The 26650-nt window shown below is 38.5% G+C and overlaps 2 protein-coding genes across 10 annotated transcripts in view; one reads left to right on the forward strand and one right to left on the reverse strand.

The window, feature by feature from the left end:
- The window catches only part of TJP1 (tight junction protein 1), a 200470-nt gene that overhangs the window by 164372 nt on the left and 9448 nt on the right, over positions 1-26650 (reverse strand). For 2 of the 9 annotated variants that reach the window (XM_069798069.1, XM_069798068.1), the window contains exon 1: positions 2199-3118. The exons of the other annotated variants lie outside the window; for them this stretch is intronic. In XM_069798069.1, the coding sequence (XP_069654170.1) occupies positions 2199-2365 (167 nt within the window). In that variant the 5' untranslated portion in view covers positions 2366-3118. Of the gene's footprint in view, positions 1-2198; positions 3119-26650 lie in introns of those variants that run through there. 9 annotated transcript variants of the gene reach the window in all.
- LOC104312950 (threonine--tRNA ligase 2, cytoplasmic-like) overlaps positions 3220-26650 on the forward strand; it is a 54459-nt gene continuing 31028 nt past the window's right edge. Inside the window, exons 1-4 of the mRNA XM_069798074.1 lie at positions 3220-3320; positions 5795-5843; positions 7948-8053; positions 24122-24237. The gene's annotated coding sequence lies outside the window, so the exon portion shown is untranslated. The remainder of the gene's footprint in view (positions 3321-5794; positions 5844-7947; positions 8054-24121; positions 24238-26650) is intronic.

Consider the following 26650-nt stretch of genomic DNA (forward strand, 5'->3'; position numbering starts at 1 on the left):
ATGACAAAGTATCCTTAAGCATTTCTCTAAATGCATCAGAAAATACTATTTAATCCATAAGCATAAATTCTATCCATACAGATAATGCCTAATGCTATTAAAGTTCTCAAAGGAAATGTGACTACATGATATCGTGTCGCCTATTAATAAGAAAATCCCAGAGACATGCTTTCAAATACTCAAGTAATTCCTACAGCCCTCCGAAATTTTTAAAAAAATTTAAAAAAAAAAATTACTTTGTTTTTCCTTAACAATCTTGGTCAACTAAGTCTTCATACAGCATTGCATTGCAGCAACATGATGTCAAGTTACAAATGTTATGAAATGCAATGCTTATAGTATGTATTAGCAGGGATCCACTATATTGTTTTGCTATACCTCAAAAAGCACAGAATATCACCATGAAACTAGGCTATATAGAGCTGATCTAACTCCAACTGAAGACGTAAGGTAGGAGTTGAATTGGGTCCTTTCAGACTTAAAGTATCCAAATATAGACAGCTTCACTTTAACATGCCAGCAAAGAAAACATTTCCAAGGAGACACAGGAAAAATGAAATAGAACAATTGTTATCATTATAGTACCCATAATTAAACTTCTTTTAAGAAGTAACACACCAAGACATACACTGCTGCACACAGACAGGAGTGGCATTTCAGGAAAATAAAACAGATATGGTACACTTTATGTGACTTACATAATCAAAATCATACCACTGAACACACTATAAAAACCTTTGATTAAATGTAATAAAACTTATCTGTATGACAACATATTTTTGTCTAAGACTACATTTGATTTTGTGCATTACAGTTCGAATGAATAGATTTGCTAAAATGTGTTCTTACTGCAAGGAATAGCAAGATTTGGAATTAATGACGGAAAGCTTACTAGTTCCACATTATGTTTCTTCAAGTGATGCATTTCCTTGAGACTACCTACGCTAGCTGACAACGTGGGGGGAAAAAAAGTAAAAAAACACATTCTACAATTCATGTAAGGCCCATATTTATTACAACTGCCAACACGAAAATATTTCTATTTGTGAACTACCTATTCTTAAATAAAATAATCTATCGTGCCTTCTATGACACTTTACTTTCCTTCACTAGGAACATGTAAGTACAGTGAAAGAAAACCGTATAACCATTAGCACCTAGATATCACTCTTGGTCTTTTATAGATAAGAAATTCTCAGTGTACAAATTTGTTCTTGATATTTTCCTCCCAGAAAATCTGACTTCACAAGTTCAGATTTTCTCCTTATAATTTGTCCTGATGATGACACACATCTCACTGCTTCAGTCAAGCTAACAGTGGGCTCTTACAAGTCCACGACTGAGTGCGTATTGCAGTGCCATATGCTTGTCGGTGCCCTACTCACCCACATTACACCATTATACTTTAATACATTTTTCATAACATATTGTCGATTCATCCAGAAAAATCAGTTCAGCACACAATCGCCAACCACAAGAACAGTGGAAAGGAGTCAGGGGAAAAGCAGGCTCTAAATGAAAATGATCATATATGAACGGTACTACCTCTGTCGCTCTCTAACCTATTAGACTCGTATCTCCCTTTTCCCAATTTTTAAACACACCTGTCAGCAGAAGCAGGGGCTGGGAAATCCAGACCCCGGCTTTGGGCACAGCCCGGGGCAGGGAGGAGAATGCGCTACCGTCAGAGGCAACACTTCGGCAGCCCCTGCTCGAGATACTCCCGCGCCCCTCAGCTGAAGCTGCCATTGCCGTGCTCTGACAAGCGTCCGACAGTGGGTCTCCCTGAAAGCGTACGATCGCACGCGTGAGTCATTACGAGCGGGAACCCTGTTTCCAGCCGCGCAAAGCGCCGAGCCGGGTGTCCTCCGGCGGGCCCGAGGGCGGGCGAGGCGAGGCGCGGCGCGGACAGCTCCTCCGGCACCACCGCCGCCGCCTCCCGGCGTTTTCCACACGACCGGCGGTGAATTCGCCGGGAACTTTCTGCCCCGGAGATGCCCGCCGGGAGCCGCAGGCCCGCTCTCGCTCGGCGCCCCGACCGGGTCTCGGCACGGCGCCCCACAGGCGGCCGTCGTGCCTTGGGGGAACCCCCCGCCCGCCCGCCCGTCCCGCCGCGGCCCGCGCTCGGCCAGGCGCAGCGCCCCCCGCCCGGCCCGGCCCGGCCCGCAGTGCCGCCGGCCCCGTTTGTGCCTACTCACCACAGCTTCCTCTTTAAGGGCATCAGACTGCCCCTGTTGGAGGCGGTCACCCCTATGGCCATCTGCAAGACAGTCAGGTATTTCTGATACTTCATTTTGCCGTCGCCCCCCCTGTCCCTGCCTCGTCCCCGCCGCCGCCACCGACAGAGTCTCTCCAGCCGCTGCATGCAATCATCAAATTTTTATTTCCAGGCATCTGCCGTCCCTGCGTCGCGCTTCTTCCCCTCCTCCTCCTCCTCCTGCCGCGCTCCCTCTCTCTCTGCCCCCCCGGCTCACGCTCTCCTCCTCCTCCTGCCGCACTCCCTCTATCTCTGCCCCCAGCTGACGCTCTCCTCCTCCACCTCCCGCCGCGCTCCCGCTATCCCTGCTCCAGCTGACGCTCTCCTCCGCCTCCCGCCGCGCTCTGCCCTCCCCCGGGCCCACGCTCCTCTCCTCCTCCTCCTCTCCTCCCGCTGTCGCACTCCCTTTCTCTCAGCCCCCCACACCTCGCGCTCTTCCCCCCGGGACTCGCAGCCGCGCCTCCACCTTGCTGCGGGGCTCCCCCTCCTCCGCGCCCTGCCGCGCTCCCCGCACCTGCCCCTGACCAGGCCGCTCGCCCCCCACTCTGCCTCCTCCTCACCTGGGCAGTCTCCCGGCGGCCGCCTCCTCCCCTCGCTAGGCCCTCGGTCTCCCCCCCCCCGCCCCCGCTCCCTCAGCCCCACAGGCCGGGCCGCCGGCGGGCCCGCTCCTGCCCTTCCTCCCTGGGCAAGCGGGCCTTCCCCGCCATCTCTGCCCCCTCCCGGCTACCGGGGCGCGCCTGCCCCGCTCTTCTCCTCTCCTCTCCCCTCCCCAATTACCTGGGGTATCCCGCCCCCGCCCATGTGGCGCAGCTGCTGCTCTACCCTCCCGCCATCAGAGGGGCGCCATGCCGCAGCCCGGCTGCCGCGCGGCCGTGCCCTCTCCCCGGCGCCTCGCTCGCCTCGCCTCTAATCCCATTAGCGCCTAGAATAGCCCCATGTTATTTTAATCACCTCTTTCCCCCCCCGGCTAACAATGTCGGCTGTGGGTTAGCGGTGACCACGCTACGGAGGCAAACGCCTCACCACCTGCTGGGGCGGCCCTGCGGAGGCGGTGAGGGCGAAGGTGAGCAGGAGGGTCAGCAGCAGGGTGGGGGTGAGGTGAGGTGAGGCGAGGCGAGGGTGAGTTGAGGGTCAAGCTGAAAGTAACGGTGAGGTGAGGTGCGGAGGCGGGCGGGCCGGCGGGACAGCGCAGCAGCAGCAGCAGAAGAAGAAGCAGCGGCGCTTCCCGCCAAGGCTCCCTCAGGAAAAGCGGCGTGTGAGGCGGCTGGAGGGCAGCTCCCGCCGCGGCACGCCCCCCTGCACCACCCCGGGCACGGGCATGGGGAGGCTCCTCTAAAAAGCCCGGTGAGGCCACAGAGGAGACGTCCCATCTCCCCTCCCCCTCTTTTCTGTTTATTTCCATCTGAGGAAAGCAACCGAAGCGTGCTTGAAAATCAGCTGGTGTCTAAGTCAAACTAAAAGTATTAAATGTTTTTAGAGGGGTGTCCACCTTCAGGATACTTTGGCAAAACTAGCCGAACATGTAACTCTAGCGGCCTGAGGTGTGACACAATTATCGTTACAACTTTAATTGTTTTGTGCCTTCCTCCTCAAGCTCCGCACTAAGAGCGGCAGAAGACCATGGCGTTTGACAAGTGCTTTTGGAATTAATTCTAAAACACGGTGCAATATGATCAGAGACCCTCCTCAGCACAAACATCCTTGAAGTGAAGGGTAGCACTTAGCTGACACGTTAATCAATAGTGGTGGGAAATACTTTGGCTAGAGATACCCTGTTTAAGTATGTAGATACTTTGCAGAATGCAGATATGAACAAATCCATGCTGAAGTGACAACTTTTCATTAAGGTGCTGTGATGTAAATAGTATGAATTGCAATACTTACCCTGAGTTGAGGTCCTAAGGTGACACCGTCAGCTAGGAAAAATACTGTGAACAGCATTGTCACTTTATGGCTCAAAGATGAGCATTTCAGTCATTATTTTTCTTCTTTTGTTGTGTGTAATATATACCTCCAGACTGTAGTAGGCTACGTTCTACCTAGGCCTGTTCATTATGCAGGAAGCAGAGAAGATAAATATATTACTTGTAAGCACAGCAGATTTTCATTAGAAACAGAATAGTTGTATTACTGTAGTTAATGAGATGGTTGGCTTTGCATTTTCAGCCAAGAAATCTGAGAAGTATACAAATGTCCTGAAATTCTGTGATACAAACAATTAAAAAACTCAAATGGCAACTCGATGCCCAGCATGAGCCTGTATGTCTACAGCTCTCAGGATACTGTTAATGGGCTCTTTGCTTTCAGAGAGAGCAAGCGTTAAAAGTGATGATGGATGGCTAACTTGAAATGATTAGGAAGGTCAAGGAGGAGGAATTCATTTTTGTACTTGAACAGTGCTACTAGCACACTAACTGGAAAGTCTGTATCTTCTGTAGACAGAACATCAATTCAGTCTGAAAACCTGTAGAGATCTTTCTTTGCCTTAAAAACAAAAACTGTAAAACCAACACATTGCTTTATCCTTCTGTGTATATAGTCATCATTAGCTGACTGAAAAAACACTTGTTGCCCACACAAGTTATAAGAGAGTAAGTGTGGGCTGGCTTTTATTCTCACTATCATTAGAATGCTAGCTACATTGTAATTGAAATATTCATTTACACTTGTGCAATCCTATTAAGAAAATCATTTACACCTTGAAATGGTAGGGGATGCTGACTAAAAGAATTATGAGACTGTATTAGTTTGAATGTCACATTTCAATTTGAATGTTACACCTGTCAGAAAAATATGTGTTATTCTTATCTCGTATAGAAATTCTTGAAAGAAAAATCTAGTCTTAGTCTGGTTGTAGTGGTAGACATTTCATCGATAAGACAATCTAAGGATACAAGGGAAGCAAAGTTTATTTGAAAGCTGATAAATCTGGAAGAAGCAGGTAAGCTTTCAGAGCTCTTTGCATTGTAAAAGGACTTTGTATTAGAGAGTCCCAAAACATAGCTCTTAATTTTTACATTGGCAGGTTTAGGACATACATTTATTTTAAGTATCTATATACAAAAGAGTCAAGAAATGTGCCAACAGTACCTTGCATAAAGACTTACAATGAGGGCTGGCTGTATATTCAAATCCTTATTCAACTTCTTTAAAAGTCTGTAATGTGATTTCTATTCTTAATTCAATAGGAATTCCTAAATCTATTTAAATTTGCAAAATAATTACAGTTATTCCAGATTTAGCTCTACAGTTTTCAATGATTGTGCTCTATCAATCTGGTACTAACAAATTAACTTGTTTTATATGTTTTACATATCATCTTCCTTACTTCTTGGTGTGCATTACAGAGACAAAAAAATGGATATTAATGAAGAAATTTTATCCTCTAATTTTAATTGGCATTATTGCTGTTTCTCTCTTACCTGTTCCTTCTTAGTATTGCTCCATTCTATATTGCCTTTCAGAATATCATACTTTAAGCGCCTATGTTTTATATAGCTGAAATAGTAAAAAGATCCTGTCTTTCTTGCCTTTCAGATGAACAGCCTATTTTTAACAGGAGTCAATCAGCAGCTTCCAGATTAGGGTAAGCATCTGGACATCCCACTGTTAGCTCTGAGGCCTGTGTGGACCCATTAGCTGAGCTACATCCAAAATTTATATGGTAGATATCCCTTCAAGAGAGGCAGCCTGATCATATTTGCTCTTCTCAATGCAGACTCATTCTGTCTGACAAGATACACTCTCTTCCACTACAGAAAGCTGAAAACTGCTTGCATTTTTTTGAACCTAGTGTGCATCTTAAAAACAATTTAATTCCTGTTAGATTACTTCAGGTAATATAGTTGTTTCATAGTTTTTTCAGTACAAAACCAGGCAGAACCATACTAATTTCTTAATTTTTTTTTTTGCTGAGGTAACTTAACTGCAGACTTTACCTCAGAACAAGCCCTATAATCTATCTATTGCTTGCAGTCCCTGATGGCCTTGCCTCTTCTGAAGCCTGTCCCCAGAATGACCTTCCAATGCACTTCTTGGCTCAGAATAACAGACTGCTCTTTCAGACAGTTACAATATTACGTATGACTTCTGCACTTGAATGGATGTGTGGTTGGCACAAACTCTGCTCATGATAGTATGTTTATACTAGGACAGTGATATATCTAGAAGATGGATGGATGGACTGACACTGAGAAGGCAGAGTTTAATGCCAGCATGTGTGATCTAATCTTGGCCCATGCCTTGGTGTTTTTAGGTGGAGAGTAGGCTGTTGTCAGCAGTGGGGACTGACTGGCTGCAACTTAGAGGATGCGACTGAGGGAGTCGTACATTGGGAGCTAAGAATAAGGGAGTGTAATTGTGTCGTAAAGCTATTTTCATCCTAAGTTGTGCCTCTCATTTTTTTTAGTCTTAATATTGTTAGAATATATATGAAATTTCAGGTAATGCGAAGCAAGATTTTACAGCATTATCTACTTCTGCTGATTTTAGATTTGATTTCAGTTAGCCTGTCACTAGAACAGGGTTGTGGAACCTTATCTTGCTTTCCTTTATCACTAGCCCATCACACCTCCCTGTAGCGCCAGTTATCACTAGGTGCATCCTTTTCAAACTTTCACCTGTGTCACTCAGTCTTGACTGAGCTCACAGGAGGAGGAGAAATTTAGGTCTGACTCAAAAGACTCTTTGGAGACATTACAGAAATGCACTTTTAAAAGTCTTGGCTATACTTAAGTTACTTCAGATAATGTAGTTTTTCTGCAGTAATGTGAGGAAAAAGAAACCACACCTCTAAGTGGCATAGCTGTGCTGGTGAGCAAGCAAAAATACTCTTTTTTGCTGATGTAGCTTATTTTGTTCAGCAAACCTGTATAAGCTAAACTGTCTGGCAAAAAGAAGAAAATAATCTTACCAGAATAAATGGCATCTTTATAAAGACTGTAATGGCCACATCAGCAACTTTTGAGGGTGGATTAGGCCTTAATGACACATTTTGAGCCTTCGATTATGTTCATTTTTAGGTTGTCAAAATTGTATCAGAACTAAAGCAAACATTAAATAAACTTGTTGCTGTTTTGATGGCATATTAAATAGCATCTTTTATATGCATTTTAGAATAGTCTTAATTTTGGCTTTACTCTGCATATAACAGAGACTTTTTGTAACATTACATTGTCCATTCCATATAGTTCTCAATGCTGTGCTACTGTGTGTGCTGAAGAATTAACATTTAGTTTATTCCTAGGATATACCTGTTCCCCTTGCTGGCTTTTACTCCAGTGATTGACAAAATCATCTTGGTACACATGTCATATTCTGTGCTTCTGTGCTATTTAATATGATTTGAGAACTTTTTATTACACAGTTCAGTTGGTAAAGTGGCAACATTCCAGAGATTGATACAACACTGGCACTAAAACTTGACATTAGATGACTGATCTCAATCTCTACTCTAATTTAATCTAAATCTTCCTGTTTACTAAAGAGGGTTCTTTTTCTGCAGTAGTTGTTAGTAATGTTTTATTCTGTTAATTTGTACAGTTAGTCAATTATAATCATAATATTAATAAAGATTTATGTTAACTAAAAGCATTAATGCAGATCCTGCAGGCAAGAAAGCTACTGAAACAGACTTTCTTGTCATTTCAGTGTCATGTGTAAGCTTCATACATCTCCCATTTTCTTTCCAGAAAGAAAATGAAAGGTATCACACCTGTCAAAGGCAAAAGAGTTCCTTAGAATCTGCAAGTATGTCAGATGCAGTGACTCCAAGGGATCTTTTCTCCCTCCTCAAAAGTAAGAAAAATGTGTGTGTTTGTTTATGTGTTTCCTATCTATGCATTTACAATACATAATTCTGTGACTTTTTCTGATCTACTAGGGCTTTTCTATACCCACATTAATGTATTTATTGTATATAATGCAAAGCCTTTTTCTGGTCTATTACTGTTTCTTCCATAAACTCCACGTTATGTGAAGATCTATAAAGATACATACAGTACCATCATAAAAAACAGACAAAAACACTCGGAGGAATTTTCCTACCACACTTTACTGCACAATTGACCATCTACAAAAGGGGAAGTTTTCACATTTCTTTGAAGTGTCTTCATGACAGGCTAGCTTGACTGGTGGCAGAAAACTATGGGTCTAAGTGGGTATGGTAATAAACTGAGAGTCATTTAGAACTAACTTGCATTTTCTGAAACAGTTTATCCTGGTCATTCATTTGAGCTGCCAAAATAAAGAGAAGTAAATAATTTTACTTTGGAAGGAGAGAATGTTCAGCCTGTTTCCTCAGAAGAAGAAGAAGAAGATCTTCACAGAATAAATAACCTTTATTTGATAATGGATTATTCAAGAAGAAAGGGTTTGCTAGATTAAGCAATTGAAATATTTACAAGGAACTTGCAAGCAAGTATCCCTGTTTCACTACAGTCGGGGCTATTTAGTAATGACTTCTTGTACAAATAGTGTTAGTGCTGTTCTACCAGGTCTGATGTGGAGCTGCTTTATACTATTACTATAAAATTTTAGGTTACTGCAGAAATAATACTATTAAAGTGAAGAATTCAGTCTAGAACAAAGTGGACTTGTACTGCCACTATTCAGTACTTTCACATTTACCCATTTCTTGCAAACTTGTAATTCTAAGATTTTACTCTTAAAAAAACAAAAAAAAACCAAAAAACACCTTAAGTCAAAATTATCCAAATATCACATTATGCCTGACAAGCATTACCCTCTCACAGGATAAAATAAGCTTAATGTAGAAAAAAAATAAGCATATGCATGAATTCCATGACTGCTCTCTGATATGGCTTATTCATGTAGAAAACTACTGGAGGGAAGAAATCACCAAGCATACAATTTCAATGTGAGATGCAAAAGAAAAAGAAGCATAAGTAACATCACTTCCCAGAAAAGATTCTAAGAAATAGATTGTCATCTGCAACACATCACAATCTCAGTACACAAAGATCTAATTAATTAGTCTTGCTAACTGCATGTTGTTAGAATTGTGAGAGTATGTAACTCTGAGGTGAGGTGTGACCAGACCTTGCTATCATTCTGGGATGCAGAGTTGCTAATAGCTTTCATTTTCAGATGTGATGCCTGATGGGGAAGCCTCCAAGCACCCAATATTTAAAAGAGAAGATTATGAAAAGCAGGGGATAACGATGGTTCCCTGAAGCAAGGGTGTAGAATTCAAAAAAACCAAAAATTTAGAATATAGGAGACTGAGGAAAAAAATATGTATATCTGAACTGTTGTGGTAGATGTGTTAGAACCACTGTGAAAAATTGGGAATGAGGACCAATTCATAAAACTGTACTCAATTGTCTAGAAAGATTACTTCCTTACATTTCCTTTCTTTTTTTCTTTTTTTTTTTTTTCAGTTGAATAGTGAGTTCTGTACATGGTAGCTGTACGCATCAGGATAAATAGATCAAAATGAGAGAGAGTATTACTAAAATTTAAGGAGCGTCTCCTGCCAAAAATTGCACACATGCCTAATTTTATAAATTACTAGTAATTCAGACCCTTATTTAGCTTCATTAATATCTTTGATTAAAGGCTGATAGGAATGTTTCCACATCCATGAGATATAAAATCTGAAGGCTAGCTGGATGTTTCATGAATGTGTTGAAATTGTTCAGAATCCTAGTTGAAGACTGCTTTATATGTCTAGTTGTATATTTGCACACTTGCTACAAATATGAAAACCATTTTTCACTTTCAGGAAGAAAACTGTTCTCGTTACAATGTATATGACTGTTAATGCTATACTATTTTAATCAGATTACCAGTACCATGAAAATTAATGTAATAGGATTTATTGTAATTAAAGGCAAGTATACAGTAATCTACTGTGAAAAGAACACAAAAATGTTAGTGGAGCTCATTACAGGGATATTGTTTATGCTAATTATTCAAATTTTTTTAAATCACACTAAGCCTGATTTTAATCAGATTTTGGGGTTTTTTTTTGACAAAACATTAATCAAACAGTTCAACCCAGAAGGGTTAGTAATAGTCAAGTATTACTCTTGTCTGGGGCAGAGACAAGTGGAACGAAATACAAACAGAAGAAAACTAAAGGACTACAAGCTACTCATTTCATTGTCCTGTCTGAATAATAAAAGATAAAATGAAAACAAAGAATATAAATGATGAAATAGTGATAAACAAGCCTTTTGCAACGTGGATGAAGGAATCAAATATGAATTTATGGGTTTAAGCCTATAAATGGTCTATATATATCAATATTAATATATACCAAATGTTCCTGTAATTCCAGCATAGGGAAACCTACATGAAATTTTGGTGCAAATTGCAGATCTGTTTCCCAAGTGATTATACTGTTATTATATACCTGTCTCTTGTAACATCCTGATAGATCATAAAACTTAAGATACATACAGTAAGCCTAGCAGGTAGGAATTAAAAAATGAAAAGCTAACCAAAAATGATAGCTGAACCTAGTAACAAAAGCTTTGATGCTGCAGGGAACTATTTTTGTGAGTATCTGGGACTACACCTGGTGAAAGAATCAGCTTGAACACAACAGGTTGAAGGATTGGTTCCTATGATGTCACTTTTGCTTTCATCAGTAATTAGCACATGCCATACCCTAGTGACATGGTATCCTATCCTACTGGAGACATTTGGTTAGATTCAAAATATGGTAGTGGGTTACAGTTTGCATCTACAAAATTTTCAAAAATCCAATATGACTATTTTCAAGAGCAAAAGCTATTCATACTGTTAAGAATCTGCAAGATCCAGTCTTTTAGTCACTGAATTTTTAAAGAAAACAGCAGGGGTAGCATTTGTAACGTTCCAGGGAGATAAAGCCCTCCCGTCAAGTGTGTATGTCGGGGCGGGGGAGCGGATATATATGAATATACATATATATAATGTAAGAGATGTAAAAATCAGCTTAAAGGAACTCCTGAACCAAAGTTTAAAAAACATTTCAATTTCTGAGAGTCTAACTTCAGACAATACATTATATGTTTGACTGGTTATCCCAAATTCTTGTTCAACTTTGAAAATATTGGTCCAAATTAATATAAAATATTTTTCATAAAACAATGTGATTAAAATTTTAAGTATGTCATTAAAATAATCAACAGCTGGATGACATTCTTTCAGGAATATGGAAATTAAGCATATAAAACATTTTTTGTCCTTAGTTTCCTTCAAGACCATCTAATACAAAATAAAGAACAGATCTGTTCGTTCCAGGTACAGGTATTCTTGAATATCAAACATGTATTTTTTTACTTCATTGACTACATAAGGGATTTCCAGTCTTCTATCTTCTTTTACTAACTGGTGTCAAGAATTTTCCAGACTCCAGTAAGTTATTTATAAATGATAAAAATTCATGTGCAGATCAACAATCTTGATACAAACCAGATTTTTATAACAAATAAGCAATTTTCTGTCCTCTGCTTCAGAGAAGACACAATCAATTCTAGCTTCTCTTATACACTGCAGTTATTGCTACTTTTGGCATAGATGATCTGGCTCCAAATTTGCTGTGAGTAGACCAATTTTTTTTAATTGCCCCAGTATAAAAATAAAACTGCCTTTATGGCATTCCTGATATTACACTATCAAATTGCATAAGGCCTTACATCCTGGAGAAAACAGATGAATAGCAAAACGGAAGAAGGGGAGAAATAAACAAGTTACTGTTCTTCCCTTAACACAGAGCACAAAGTTTTGGGGTTGTGTTGTGGGATGTGGTGTGTTTTGGTTGGTTGGTTTTAAGCCAAAGAATAAGGTAAAGTAAATAATGCACTGCTAAGATTTTGTCTGGTAAGGTAAATAGATTTAAATCACCGTTTGCTGTTATGGCAGTTTATATAACATTTTCGTGATCAGTTCAGCTTCTCTTTGTTGTTTTTAGACATTAAAATAATAGAAGGGTGTACAATACTGTTGTACAAGATTTTATTCGTCTAACTTAAAATTGGTCATCACGTTAGTACTCTCTAATACTGAAATATTTCTACTTCCTAACATGTTCCAAAAATGAATCAGCAAAAGATATGAAATGAAGATATATTTTAATACACTCCCTGTCCTTGCCCCTTGTTTGCCTCTTATTATTTAACATTTTTGCTTGGAGCATCCAAAGAAAATACAAGACCCTGTTAGGGTCAGGTGTACTCTGCTGGCATAGAGTAACAAGGCCACACTGAAGTCATCATTTTATGCCATGTGAGGGTCTGGTAGCATAGTTTAGTCCATGCATTTTGGTGAGTGTTGGAAGCAATTTTTCTAATGAGTGTTTTCCTGGAGCTGACCTGGATAGTATCTGTCCTGAGAACTGTCATGCTGTTATCTGCACTGCTACAATGCCAGCATATACCATGTTAACAGTAACAGTATAATTACTCTTCTCGGAATAACCCACAACCTTTTTTTCTCATTACACACTAGCAGGTTTGAGAGCTCACTTGCTCTCTTGCCAGCCAAGCAATTTACCTACCATCTGCATGTGAAGAGCACCCAAGCAGTTATGAAACTGTCTGGTTCTTACTCAGCACTGTGATTTTTTGGGAGCTATTTATTGGCTCTCCAATCTTTGGAGCAGCAAGAGAGGATGCAACAAAAATGAAAATAAAGCTCTAGTTTTTATTATTTTAGTTTTAGTTAAAGAACCCTACTTTTTGATTCTGTGAAAATTGCTCAATAATGTACAAAGGACAAATTTTGAAGATTAACTAAAAGAGCCATAAATAGAGATCTCTCCTGGCACCCTAAACATCTCTGCAAATCTGTTCATTTTATTGCAGTAGTGCAAACTCTTCCTCGGAACCATCTGCACCGCTACTGAGATTTGAAAACCAGAACACACAAAAAAGACCATTGCTTAATGGATAATGAGCAAGGGCGCTCTTAAACCCACTGCATTTATCTTCAAGCCAACTGTCCAAGCAGCTAGAGCACATATTCATTGATCTCACTCCCTAGTGAAAGATACAAATTCCACAGAAGCTCAGAGCATTTCTCTGAAGAAAATTACCTGATTTTTCACACAAATCTAGTGTGATATTCCTCCTCCAAAACTTTGCCTGGACCTTAGTGACAAACAAATAGAATGAATAAAGCAGTGACCAGACACCAGAAGAAATAAATAGCAGTGAATATTCAAATGGAAATAATTAAATAAAGCTTCATATCTGCTCATGTAGCCAAAAGTGATGATGTTCCACTTATTGTGAATGACCTCACGGTGTCTGAAGATACCCTTTTACAGCACTGACAGTTTGAATGTGTACCAGAGTACACTGACACTAAAAGAAAACGCACAGATCCTTGTAGAAGACAGAAGACATAGTGTTTGTAGGAACAAAGCAAAAATACCAACACTTGCAAGTAGTCACTGCAAAACACATTCAGTCTGGTGATCTGTGCACATCATCGTGACAGCAGCAATAAATCACAAGCTCTGCAACTGTTTAGAGGGAGGTTTCCTCTGAACCTGAAGCCAAAGATTAAGGTGGGTCACATTGTATTGGATTCACTCCTTTCAATAGATAAGTTTCTGGTTATCTTATTATGCAAAGAATATACATACCATCTGTCTTGGTCATTTATGGAATGTTATTACTGTGGTAGCTACACTGTGAATGGAACAGAAATAGGCTTTGCTCTTGCCTTCCTGTATTTTCATGTGAACACATCTTCAAGTAAACTATGTTATTTTTAAATCATATCTTGTACTGCAACTTCTGAAAGCATCTGTCTTAGCATTGTGCTGCATCTTTTATCTGATCCCACGATGTACTAAATACCTTCAGTTTCTGACTTTTGTAAATTTTGACAATGTAGTGCTATTCTACCAGAATAAAACTTTCAACTGACTTGCACAACTTTGATCCCAGCAATTCCCAATGGTTGGAAAGCACGCTAAAAAAAATATCCAGCATAGCAGCAGGATAGAGTTGTCCAGTAGCAAGGAAGAAAAGTTCTGTATAAGCACCCTGATTCTATTCTGGCTGCAAGGAATTTTATTCTTCTGATGGATTTAAAATCAGGATAGTACCAATGTCATTTCTCAGTTACTCTTCATCCTACTTGATGCAGACATCTGACATCTCCTGACAAATCTGATGCTCCAGAAGCTCAGCTTCTCTCTGGTGAATTATATTACAAATACAACCAAATTCAAGGTCATAGCTAAGAATCTGAGTGAATACAATTAAATTAAATATAATGCATAGAATCTCATTCCTGTTTTTGTCGTCTTCAAATTTATACAAGCCTCTCTGAAGGAGTATAATGCTGAATAACACCAACTTTGAGACTGATGAATTTTGGGGGAGTTGGCTACAAGAGTTATCTGACCCTTGATAAAATCTTAAGATTTAATTTGCATTTTCTTTGCCATAGGTCTTTTACAGTACAAAGAATGTCAGTTTGAGAGACACTGCTTTTCTCTTTACAAATGCATAGTCATAGTACTGTACAAATAACATTTACCTGTTAACACACCTAACATGCACCAGTGACAAACATTTCTGCTCTGATATATAACATTATTTAAAAATTATTCCACTTCTTCTAACCTACAGTACATACTCTTATCACCTTTTGTCTCAGTCTATGTTTCTCTGAATCTCATTAGCATGCTTTATTCTAGCAACCAGCTGTTTGCCCTGTGAACTTGATTGGTCTTCACTAGATGGAAGAAAAAGAAAGTACTTTCTGCTATTTTTTATCAAGACACCTCGAACACACATTCTTGTTCTTCACATATTCTCTGGCTAACGTTAAACAGAAAGAGGCTAGTAAGGAAATGACCCATGTAAAAGCCCTGTAGATTTTATCTTAGCTGCTTCTGTAGGCCTAATGTTGAAACATCTTGAGACATTTTCAGAGAGTTTGTTGCTAGCTTTGATGTGCTTCCTTTTTTGATGCTTCCCCCTCCAATATCATAAGCTAAATTTTTCTTTGCAGTCTGTTGGAAGTGTTCTAGAAACAACAAAATTAATCTTCTGTCACCTACACAGAGTGACAATGCTATCTTCCATTTGTTTAGCAGCAGTGCTGAACTTACTCATAAATTGTGCTGTGCATTTGACATACAGCCAACCACCAGAAGAAGCAAACTCACCCCTCCCCAGATACTATTCCTTCATTCTATAACTTCATTGTATTTACCAGACACTGCTAGTTACTGTGGTACATATAATTATTTTTAACCCAGAGAAAAGAGGAGTTCCATCACCTGGCTTGCACATGCCAATTTTCCATAATCTTATGAATAATTAATGGGAACACACATAATTGAGCTCTGTTTGTATGAATAAGGTTTACAGGTGGTTTATAAAGATACTGTTCCTTTTATCACATTTGTTTGTAGAAGGAATACACATCCTCCTACCTATGTTTCAGTAATAACTATTGGTAAAGTTATAAGGAATTCACATAAAGAATAGGAGAATGATATTAAAGAAATGAACAAACCCAAGAAATCAGACAATTTCAAAACTGAATTTAAATTACCCTCTTGTGCCTGCCTGCTGCATACTGCCTTTATTTTTCTATGTCTCTACTAATAATGATGGCATATTTGCTTGTGTAAAGTAGAGGAAGCCAATGGGCAAAAGCCATATGTTGAAATGTTTCAAAATGCCGCAGAGTGGGATAGATGCATATATAATCCAATTTTCCTTTATTGGATAACCATCATGTGTCTGTATGCCGTGTGTAGCAACAGATATCATAATATATAACATTCTCAGTTCCGTAACTGAGGAACACATCAAGCAAAAACCAACTGAGCCTAGTTCTGAAAGAGCTGCCTGTATTTCTACATAGCTGAATAGACAGAGGTTATTTGCAGGCAGTATTTACCATTACTTTGGGGGAGGGTTGGAGGAAGGCAAGGGAAAGATCTAGCCATGTTTAAATATCCTATAGGATTTCTTATGTCTTCCATGGGTTGATTAAAATCATGCGTTCCTGCTTGTTCCTTATCCTTCATCCCTTACAGAAGGAGCACGCAGCAATAATTTGCAGCAAGATTTTTATGTAAGTGTCCCCCTTACATGGGTTTTATGCAGCAGGGAAACATATGGTTCTGAAAGAGCATTAATACCCAGGTACAGCTGGTCTTTGAAGATTTTAAGTGATCCAGATAAAAAGAATGATCAAATGCCTCCCAAGGGAGACTGTGGCTGTTCCAACACTGTTCTTTATCACAAGTGTAACACTTATTAGGGAGATGTCTATGGAGACCTAAGAATAGAATAGGATTGTATTGACAAAAGAAAAATAGACATATAAGCAAATAAGACAAAAATAAAACCCTCAACCTGGCCAGCAATAGAGAACTTAATCACAGTCTACCAGGCTGGCAGCAAAGAAAATCAAGCAAACTGATTAATTCATCTATTGTTATTAGTTAATGCAACAACCTAACGTTTCTCCATGACAGCAATGTCTCTGTGCCAGGTTTTTATTATCCTGCGGCACTGGCACTCTTAAAAATTCTTATTACTCAGAGAGTTTACATTGATTTAAAACAGAGTTTTATTTGCTGGATATAAAGAGAGCTATCACAAAAAATTTAGTTTCAGACCTTAGGTGAGAATCAACCCTATTTTCTGTTTAAAAGACTCATTGGATTTAAGGACAAGTCACTTTTAAAGAAGGAGAGATCTAAGGCACCAGATTTATTTGAGGACCAGATCCCATATAATGTTGCTCAATCTTTGTTTTTATCACATAGAAATATCACATAGCTCCAACCATACTTAATCAGGCTTCATTACTGCAAACTCCAGAGTCCCAAACAGAAGTGCCAGAAGCTGAGACTAGACGCTGTCACTAACTGCTCTTGTGCAGGGTGGAATTCCCCAAGGTGTATGTTCCCAGGAGAGAGTAGATTGCCAAAGGGATAGGGAATAAACTTGATATAGAGAATGTGAAATTCAGAACAGAAAGTTCTCGAGAGAAGGTTTAGGAAACCTGGAAAATTTATGAAACTCCTATAGTTTCATGACTGCAAGAGGTAGATTAAAGGAGCAGGAGAAAGTCAGGAGGAAAGATGGAAGAGAACTGTATAACTCAGAGCTCTGAGAAGAGGAGCCTTTCAAAGTCTCTCAGAGATTGGTAGCAAATCCAAAGCTTACTGTTAATACAAACAAGAAAGCTAAACCACAGAAGCAGAAGTCATGGGCCAAGTCTGGATAAATGGAAGTTTTATTTGGCAGAACTACTCAAGGTAAAAATCCCATTTCAGAAATAATCCACTATGCCATCTATAGTTACAACAGCGATGAAAATGAAATTGCTAATACAAAATAAACATATAAACCCATCATTTTCTCTGGATTCTGCAGAAAGAATGTATGCAGCTAAGGTGAAAAATCTTGTCCTAGGGCTGCCACTGGATAACATGTCCCTAACTAGAAGGATTAGAACTACCATGACATCAGAAATCCTAAGCTAATTTGGAAGTAGAACAGCTGAAGAAAGGCTGTTCAACAGAAGTTGGAATTAGAGCGAGAGGTTAAATTGCTTCAGATTATTTATATCTGTGCTGATATTGGTGCCAGATGTGAAAGTCTGGGTGAGATAACAATGTTTCCAAGCCACCAAATCTTTCATAAGCCAGGAAGTTTAGGAGGCAAGATCACAGATACTGTATCTAGGGGTATAATAAGAAAAAGTTCCTTTTATTCTTCTCATGTAATATAATTGCAAGAAAAAAAATCATATGGAGGAAGGTACAGCTTTTTTTTTTTAATGAAGAGGCAAAAGATATTAAGCACAAGTCAAAAGTTTCAATTATGGTAGTTATTTAAAGTAACTAAAAGTTGCATCACAGATTTTTAACAAAATATATCCAAGGACTAAATAACAGAAATATACTTGACTAAGTAATTTCTCAAACCAAAACCAATAAGCTATGGTAAGCCTTAAGTAGGTCCAAGTTGTAGTCTTGTTCTATAATATCTGCATGAGTATTTTATAATGTTACAGGTTAAGCATGTTGATGTATAAAAATATGCAGAAAAGTTGGCTGCTCATAGATCATACAGCACAAAGAGATACTAGCTACATAACAAATTAGTAACAGCTGGATGATTTGGAACCAGAAGGCCTAACATGCCAGTACAGGGCAAATTTCACTCAGTTTACGAAACAAGACTACTTTACCTAGGGCAATAAAACAATGCCTCTAGATTGGATTTTGCAGAACCTGGGGCTCCCTTGTGAAACTGCATGATAACTTAGGCATGACAAAGATGCCACAGGATCAGGGAGCCCAGCAGAGAAATTCTGCTGCCTGGAAAGATTGTGGCTTGAGAAATCCTGATAGCTTGAAGAGTTGAAATGAATAAAGGAATTAAGCTTGAGGTTACAAAATTAAAAATGGAAGTCTATGCTTCTATGCTTTAGTATGTCTTTATGAATATTTTGATTTCTTTAAGAAATAAACCTGTATTCTATCATCATTTATCTTTAGAAAGGTTTCATTGTATGAAGTGCTTAAGATTTTCTGCTTTTAGATTCTCTTTTAGCAGAGGGGTGGGGTTTTTTTCAGTGGAAAGACTCTTTAATGTCATATTTCAAAAGAAATTTTCTTGCTGTCTTTTGCTCTTTCCATTTGACAGCCATCATTGCTGAGTAATGCCCAGGGTCATACTTTTGAAAAGCAAATTCTTCCTTTGCAGCATTGCTGCAGAACCTATGGCAGAGCATATATCCAGAGGACTAGGCACTTATCTTTTTATAAGTTATAGGCTGAATTCTAAGGGATCTGTCTGGCTCAAGAGTTAGATGCAGATCAGTAAAGAAATATGAAAGGGAAAATCAGCAACTGTAGAAATGTTTTTAGGAATATATGCACATACATTCACACGTATATACGATTTTGGAGTATTAAGCAAGAAATGCATTAAATGTGAGGTAATTTGTTCCACCAGAAAACATGCAGCAAGCTATCAGTCCAGGTCATTACTTCCTTGGACAAAACTCCAGACTGAGCCAAAATCTTCGCCAGAGAGTGCAGAGAGCTTCAACTGATGTCAAAATAGTTGACCCAAGGTATCAAAGATAAATTTAGTCTGGATAAAAAGTCCTGAAATAATGCCTAGATAGCAGTTATTTTCCTAAGAGAATTTATTACCAGAACAATACTTACTTGGAAAAAAAAAATCTTCTCACATCTCTTGGCAGAACATCAGATAATTTAGTAAAATACAATAATTTTTTCCTGCAACAAATTTCCACCCTTAAGAACTCTTAGTACAAAAAGTGACTAGCATTCAACTCATATTTAGTGACAAAATTGGACCAATGTCTCTAATGGGACACTTAGCATAAACATGGCATTGCAGAATGATTGTCCAGTTCATTCATTGCTAAATCCTGCTTCCACAAAATTAATAAATTCTATTAACTGCAAGGAAAGCAGAAGTGGGCCTTTAATCATGTGATGTTTCAAGAGATAATCCTTGTTAAAGGGTAGGTTTGTTACCACTGAAGGTGACAGATTAACAAATCCTGACTTTGATGGTTACTATTTTTTCAGTCATACAGCAGGTCTTTAAAAGGACCTTAAAATTTTCCCTATTTATAATTTGATTTCTACTCCCTAGTGTTCTTCCAGCATTTTAGTTCAACTGGTTTTATGGTTGTCCAACATAAAATATGACTAAGTGGTATATGACATGTTACCTCTGCAGTGTATGAACATATTTTGATTTCTTCAGCACTGAGTCAGCATTCTGATGAGTTAGCATTTATATTCCCGACAGCTGTTTATTCCTCTCAATGTAATTTCAGAGATAAATATCCAGAAGGGATTTGCTGCCCCAGATCTATCAGAAAACATATTTAAGATATTCTGTGGTATTTAAATCATAAAAAAAGTATTATTCAGTAATGCTAGGACAAAAAGTGTTTTTAATTTTTAACATTAAATAACTAATTTAAACCTTACTGTATTATTTTTAAATATAATGTGAAAAAGTCAAAGTATTTTTATTTTCTATGCAAAATCACATCAATGGTTTCTAGGGACGTTATGAATTTAAGAAACATACTGAAACTTCCAATCAGTATTTGTATTTTGTTTCTTTTATTTAGAGTTGAGACAGTAGCCTTGAGAAGAAAATAAGAGATAGGAACCAGTGCACATAAAGGACCAAACTATTCCTGGAATAGCTGCTTGATTGTGTCTTACTAAAGCATGGGACTAGTTGGCACGGTGGAACATAAATCTTGATAGAAGGCAGAACCAGTAGGTGAGGATTCACTGCATGCTGACATTCTTCAGGTAATGCTGTAGGGTTATTTTGGTAAATACGGTGTAGGCTATGGTCATCCATATGCCATCATTTTTTACCTACTTTTTTGTTTTTAGTCTTCTCGTAAAGAGTGCAGATGCAGAGTAGCATAGATTTTATCTTCCTCCACCAGCCCTATAGACTTTATAGGGTGCGCTGCCTGTGTTACCACAGCTGCCTTATCCTTGGATGTTAGTAAGAGTAAACTCTTTCTAGAAGACATTTCTTCTAAAGACTCTTCTGTTAGACGTGGGTTTATAATATGGCAGGGAAATTAAAGTTACTGTTAGTAACATTATAGAAGTGTGTGTTATCCGTGCAAAAATAAAATCCAGTTCTGAATCCCATTAAATTAATGATTTTGATCATGTCTGGTGGCAATGAATTCTACAGATTACTTATGATTTTCATAAAAGAATTAAAAATAACACATAATTGCTCTGTTCTTCTCTATCCTTTCAAACTCCATTTTTTCTTGTCTCAGGACAAGAAGTAAAAAGGGATTCTTGATATAACTTTTCTAAAAGTTCAATTCATATCCTCTATTACTTACCTTTTGCCTTTTCCTACTCTCTAGTCTAAATCAAAGGGTCCCTTTTTTCAAACTCAAGACAGAAAGATATCTTTGCTTATTAGAGTAATTATATGGCCTAGTAATTTTAATTTTATTCTTACTGATTTTTTTATTCCTTCCTTTTTGGGATAGAGAAAAAACAATGATGAATAGTATTAGAGAGGAGGGTTTTCCAGTAGGTTCTTTCTGCACCCTAATATTTTGGCTGCTACAGACCACCAATCATCAGTTCTTACTGAGCTTTCTATATTACTGGCAAGTGCTTTTTTTTTTTCCTCCCATGGTAACTATAAATTTAGAAATAAAGATAATAGGCCAAATTAACTTGCAGGCAATTCCATTCATCTCAGTTATAACTGTGTCCATAAATGAACAGACAAACCAGTGAATAAAACCATCATGGTTACTACTCCAGTAAAGTAAGACTTATAAAATACAAGCAGTACTTTTGATGATAAACTCTTTAATAAAACACCAAAACTTGAATGTTATTACCCTAGGACTTTTTTCCCAAATGCTTACTTAGGTCAATAAATGAGGTTAAACAGGAGGTGAAAATCTTCATCCATATTTACCATTAAAATTTAATCTATGGGGCAGACTTCATTGTGAAAAGACACTGTCTTGAATCTAAGCATTCAAGATCATTTATATGGCTGTGACATATGTACCATAAAGAAAAATGTTTAAGTAGAAGATAATAATCTCTTTGATCTATTAATGAAAATTTATTTGGGCCATTTCTGTGCAAGTGTTGCATTGGCAATGTAGACTAATGTATAGCTTTCTCAGAAATCATTAAATTAATCTTGAAATTGGACAGTGGTTACAAATTATTCAATCCCTTTTAAAATAAATTCATAATCCTGTCTCTGCATTTGTCAGTTTTCTTCTGGCTTTGTAAAACATCCTGAAGATTGCAGTGCCTGGACTGTAATTTTGTGTATGTGTGTTCAACAGTCCACTTAGATTTAAAAATGTAGTGAAGAATGGGCATCAGGGTCAATATATTTGTATAAAAGGTATTCTAAGTTTAATACTTTGCTTTATTCCCAGATTTGTGGATAGTTCAGTTTCTTATTTATAGCTCAGTCTTAAAAGATGTGAAAAAAAAGTAATGTGATTGATTGAAATGCTGCTTTAAGTGATTGTGTATATAGCACTCTGCCTCTTGAGAATTCATTAGCTTGCACAGTAAACACCTACATATACTTTCACTGCAAGAACTCTAGAAACTTTGTGCTGAGATTCATATGACTATTCATGCAATATCCAACACAAAAGTTTCCAAAACACTGGACAATATATGTTGTGAATGATACCAAAAGCAACAACAATAATTATTTTTTTTTCTCGCATAAACTGAGTATCTGTTTCTTGGTAATATTGTTACTAGTGTTATTTGTATGACTTCAGTGCCTGGAGTACCCAGGTGAGACTGATAAATGTGTATTCTGACCTAGAAGTGTTTACAATCTAAGTATGTCTTTATGGAAGCATTGCTATGACAGAAAGGTCTAAATGATGTTATTACATATAGTTTAATACTTTTTTTTCCTCAGCATGCAAGCAGAGCATATGACAACAGCACTCTTAGAAGAAATATTTTTATGGCAATTTTATGATTCAGTGCTGTTGGGGTGGACCTGTAGCAAAGAATATGTAAATTTACAGAGAGGTAATCTAAGTACAGCCAAGTCTTAAGACAGAATGCTTCTGTGAGAAGTTTTTACTAAGATGCAGTCATTTTGTTATGATCTCTTACTCAAGGACTGGTTTAAATGTAAATTAAGTTATGGCAAGAATATATGCATATTCCAAGTGACTGATCAGCACAGTATCAGTGGGTATGCATACTACTAAGTCCACCTCCTCTCACACATACCCATTCTCAAAACTGACACTTCCATTTTATTAATCTTTACCAAAATCCCCTCACTTTCATAAGAGGAAACCATTATAGAAAGGAAGAGTCATCTTAAGACAAGACTATTGGGTGGCTGGCTGGCTGGCTGGACAGGCAACTGTTCCCCTTGTCTGTATCTGGACTACTATAACAATGCAAAGTGTACCTGGGAAACATACATAATGCAAAAAGGTTTTCTGGATAGTGAAGAGATGGCTTAATATGCATATAGTAGCCTCATCATAGCTCCCAGAGTATGGTATTTAGCTGATTACTGCTGTACCCTGACTTTCTGATGCAAAGAACAACCTTTTGGGCATTCCTCGCCATGAACAGTCAAAAATAAGTTAGAGTAGTCTGAGGCTGCACTAATTAACTGTAGAAGCCAGAAATTAGGGAAATTCAAAGATCAGAAAAAATGTTTTCAAGGTCAAAAGCTACCTCCATCCTTTTTCTGGTTTTGTTGCAAGCAGAATCCAGGGAAAATAGATAACTGGGTTCTGGATATTTTGAGACATGGGATATTGTGTCAGGAAGCATGCATAATGCATTGCTATGGTAATGGTTACCACAGTTGGTATCTTTTATGGAAAAAAAATTAAATTCTGTACAAGTGTAGTTAGCTTACATAAGCAACTGCTACTTTAGTCAGAAGTGCCTTTTAGTTATCTATAATATATTAGAACTTGACATATTTTACATTTTGTGTAGCAAAGGTAGCAGTTTACGGAAGTGACAATTTATATAGATGAAAATGCAGGTTATTACCCTGAGCTGAGCAGGCTACTAAAGAAACAGTCCTGTCTTTATTGTGATGTACTATACTTACAAAACAATTAACTACAGTATCTGATAACTGCTAATGTGCCACCAGTTGCAAGAAATTCCAGTAACAGACTGGAAAGTACTTTTAATGGTATTTCTAAAATGGAAATCTCCAAAATTACTTGGGAAAGACACTTGTTCTGACATCTTTATTTACTTTTGTCTTCTCATTCTTCATTTCTCTTTTATACTTCTTTCTGCTGCTGACTATAGCCATGGCTTACTTGTTCCAGGTTCCAAACTGAGAGGAGCAGCTTCCTGTCAAATAAGCCAATGCTACTGGATGAATTGACCTTGACATGACTGCTGTGATGCCAAAAGCCACAAGCTAACTGGTGACAATTGTTAGGTATGTCAACGCTAATTTTTATTGTTGCTGCATATCATAAAAATATCAGGTGGTAAAGCAGCACAACAGTGCAGTCCCTTGGTTCATCAAAATCTAATCCTCTTGAACCTCAGTAAACATTTGGGATCAGACATAATGTGAATAAAACCTTTTCATATGCATATTACCTGCTGTATTAGCTCCCAATTTACAAAACATGTTTGTACTAAAAATACATGCAAAATTAGGGATGGCACCCTCACAGCAGTAATACTGGCAATGACATGGGCATGCCAAGTAGCAGATGTTTGGAGGAAGCCAGTCAGGGTTTTGTCTCAGTAATTGCTGGCAAGAAACGGCTGTTCCTGCTTTTCTTGATCCTTGATTGCATTGGCTCAATACATCCTCTCTTGCAGAATACCCTTTATGAGGAGGTACATAATCCCTGAGAATTTTCTCTTATATATTCTTCCCACATAAATTTCATCAGGAGAGCAGGATTTGTTTTCTATTTCCAATGCCACTCCGAATCATTCAGATGTGGAGAAAAACATGACCATTCATGAAGGAGCTCGGTATTTCCATACCGAGCACGTCCTTAGAAGCTCTTTTGAGGACTGACTACTTCTCTAAATAATCCTTGGAAGTAGGAGAATGTGAGGTACAATAAGTGAGAGCACCAGGCTCTGCTTTTTCCTTTCTAGTGCTGTTTTACAAAAATCCCTATCCTCCCAACTTCTTTCCCCAGACAAAACATAGGAGTTTGGGAGGGGGAAGGAAGAAGAGTAGTATCATTTAAGCCTGTGAACCTACTTTCAGAACAAAGGGAATGAATTTGCACATTAAAAATTCCTCTGTACAGAACATGGGGTACAATCAATCCTGCTTTTTAAGAACACTGCATGGCATTGGCAGCACAGAGGGTTGACTGGCATGCTGCTTTACATTTCTACACAAGAGCTCCTACATTGGTAGTATAAAGATGATTACAGATAAGAAATTACAATTATGTTTGAAGACTGTCATGTCTGGATTTCAGTGAGGATATTTCCTGTTCATAGTTCAAGGCATCTCATTAGACATGGGTATATTTCAGATTCCCTACACATTTGTTTAAATATTTAAAAGTTAATGAATCACAGCAACATGACAATCCTGCCTGATACAGCATGGACTGACTGTATTTACTAGGATTTAAAAGTGTGGTTTCTGTAAAGTGCTAGCTGGTGCATACTTGATACCTGTTCTAAGAGTACAGTGGCCCTCATTTCTGTCTTTGGATGGAGCCTCTGGTTACTCTGAACTGCCTGCTCAGTCATTGGTTGATTTAATTCATCTTACAAATTACTCACCAACAAAAAATGAATGAACAGTGGCGTATATAAGGACCTTCTAATTTGGAGGACCTCCTTGTCAATGTCCTACTGCCATTGGCAGCCTGGCCTGGCTTTTCACCACATCAAGAAGAGGGGGAAGCTTGACAGGGGGGATCCAACTCACTGTAGGGCCATTTTCTGTTTCCTTATCCTGTTATGTCACTGAACAAAGCACAACTAGGCAGGACCTAGCAGCTCCTTGGACACCTTTTAGAAGCTGTAGGTGCTGTCATGTTCAGTGTACTCTACTTCAGCCTAGTTTCCCATACTTGCATATCTGACCCTTTAATTCTCACCCTCTCCTTTTTTCATTTTTTATCTCCTTCCATAAGCTGTTTCTTTTCCAGAATAAAGAGTTCCAGCCTGCACAATTATTTTCCGTATGGAAACCATTCTGTCCCATGTGTTTGATCACCATTGCCTTTCTCTGAATCATTTTCAGATCTAATGTAACATTTTCAAGATGCAAGCACCAGAACAGCACACAGTATTCCAGGTGTGAGCAAACCGTGGCATTTTATAGACTGTCATAATTATATTCCTGTTTTGTTCTTTTTTCCTTTCCTAACAATTCCAAACATTTACATTTTTGGACTGCTACCACACACTGAGTTGATGTTTTTATGAAACTATCTGCCACAATCGCAAACTTTCACTTCTGAGTGGTAACAGGCAGCTCAGAGCTCATCAGTTTATTCTTAAAGCCAAGAATACTTTGGCCCACATACATAATTTCACATTTATCTACACTGAATATCCTCTGCCATTTTGTTACCCAGTCACTTAGTCACTTAGTCTTAAGGCCCATCTACAGTTCTATGTATTCAGCCCTCACACTTCCTACCTTGAGTAGATGTGTATCCTCAGCAAGCTTTTCCACCTCACTGCTAAGACCTTTTTCCAATCGATTTTTGAGTTTGTTAAGAAGAATCAATCCCCTGCAGAATTCCACTGATGACTTCTCTCTGGATTGTCACTGTGCTCACATGGCTGAAGGTTTGGGAGGGACATGATTATGGTGCTGGGGAATGTGGTATTCAGCACGGGTCTATAGGGTG

The sequence above is a fragment of the Haliaeetus albicilla genome, chromosome 12, assembly GCF_947461875.1.
Source record: "Haliaeetus albicilla chromosome 12, bHalAlb1.1, whole genome shotgun sequence".
Classification (NCBI taxonomy): domain Eukaryota; kingdom Metazoa; phylum Chordata; class Aves; order Accipitriformes; family Accipitridae; genus Haliaeetus; species Haliaeetus albicilla.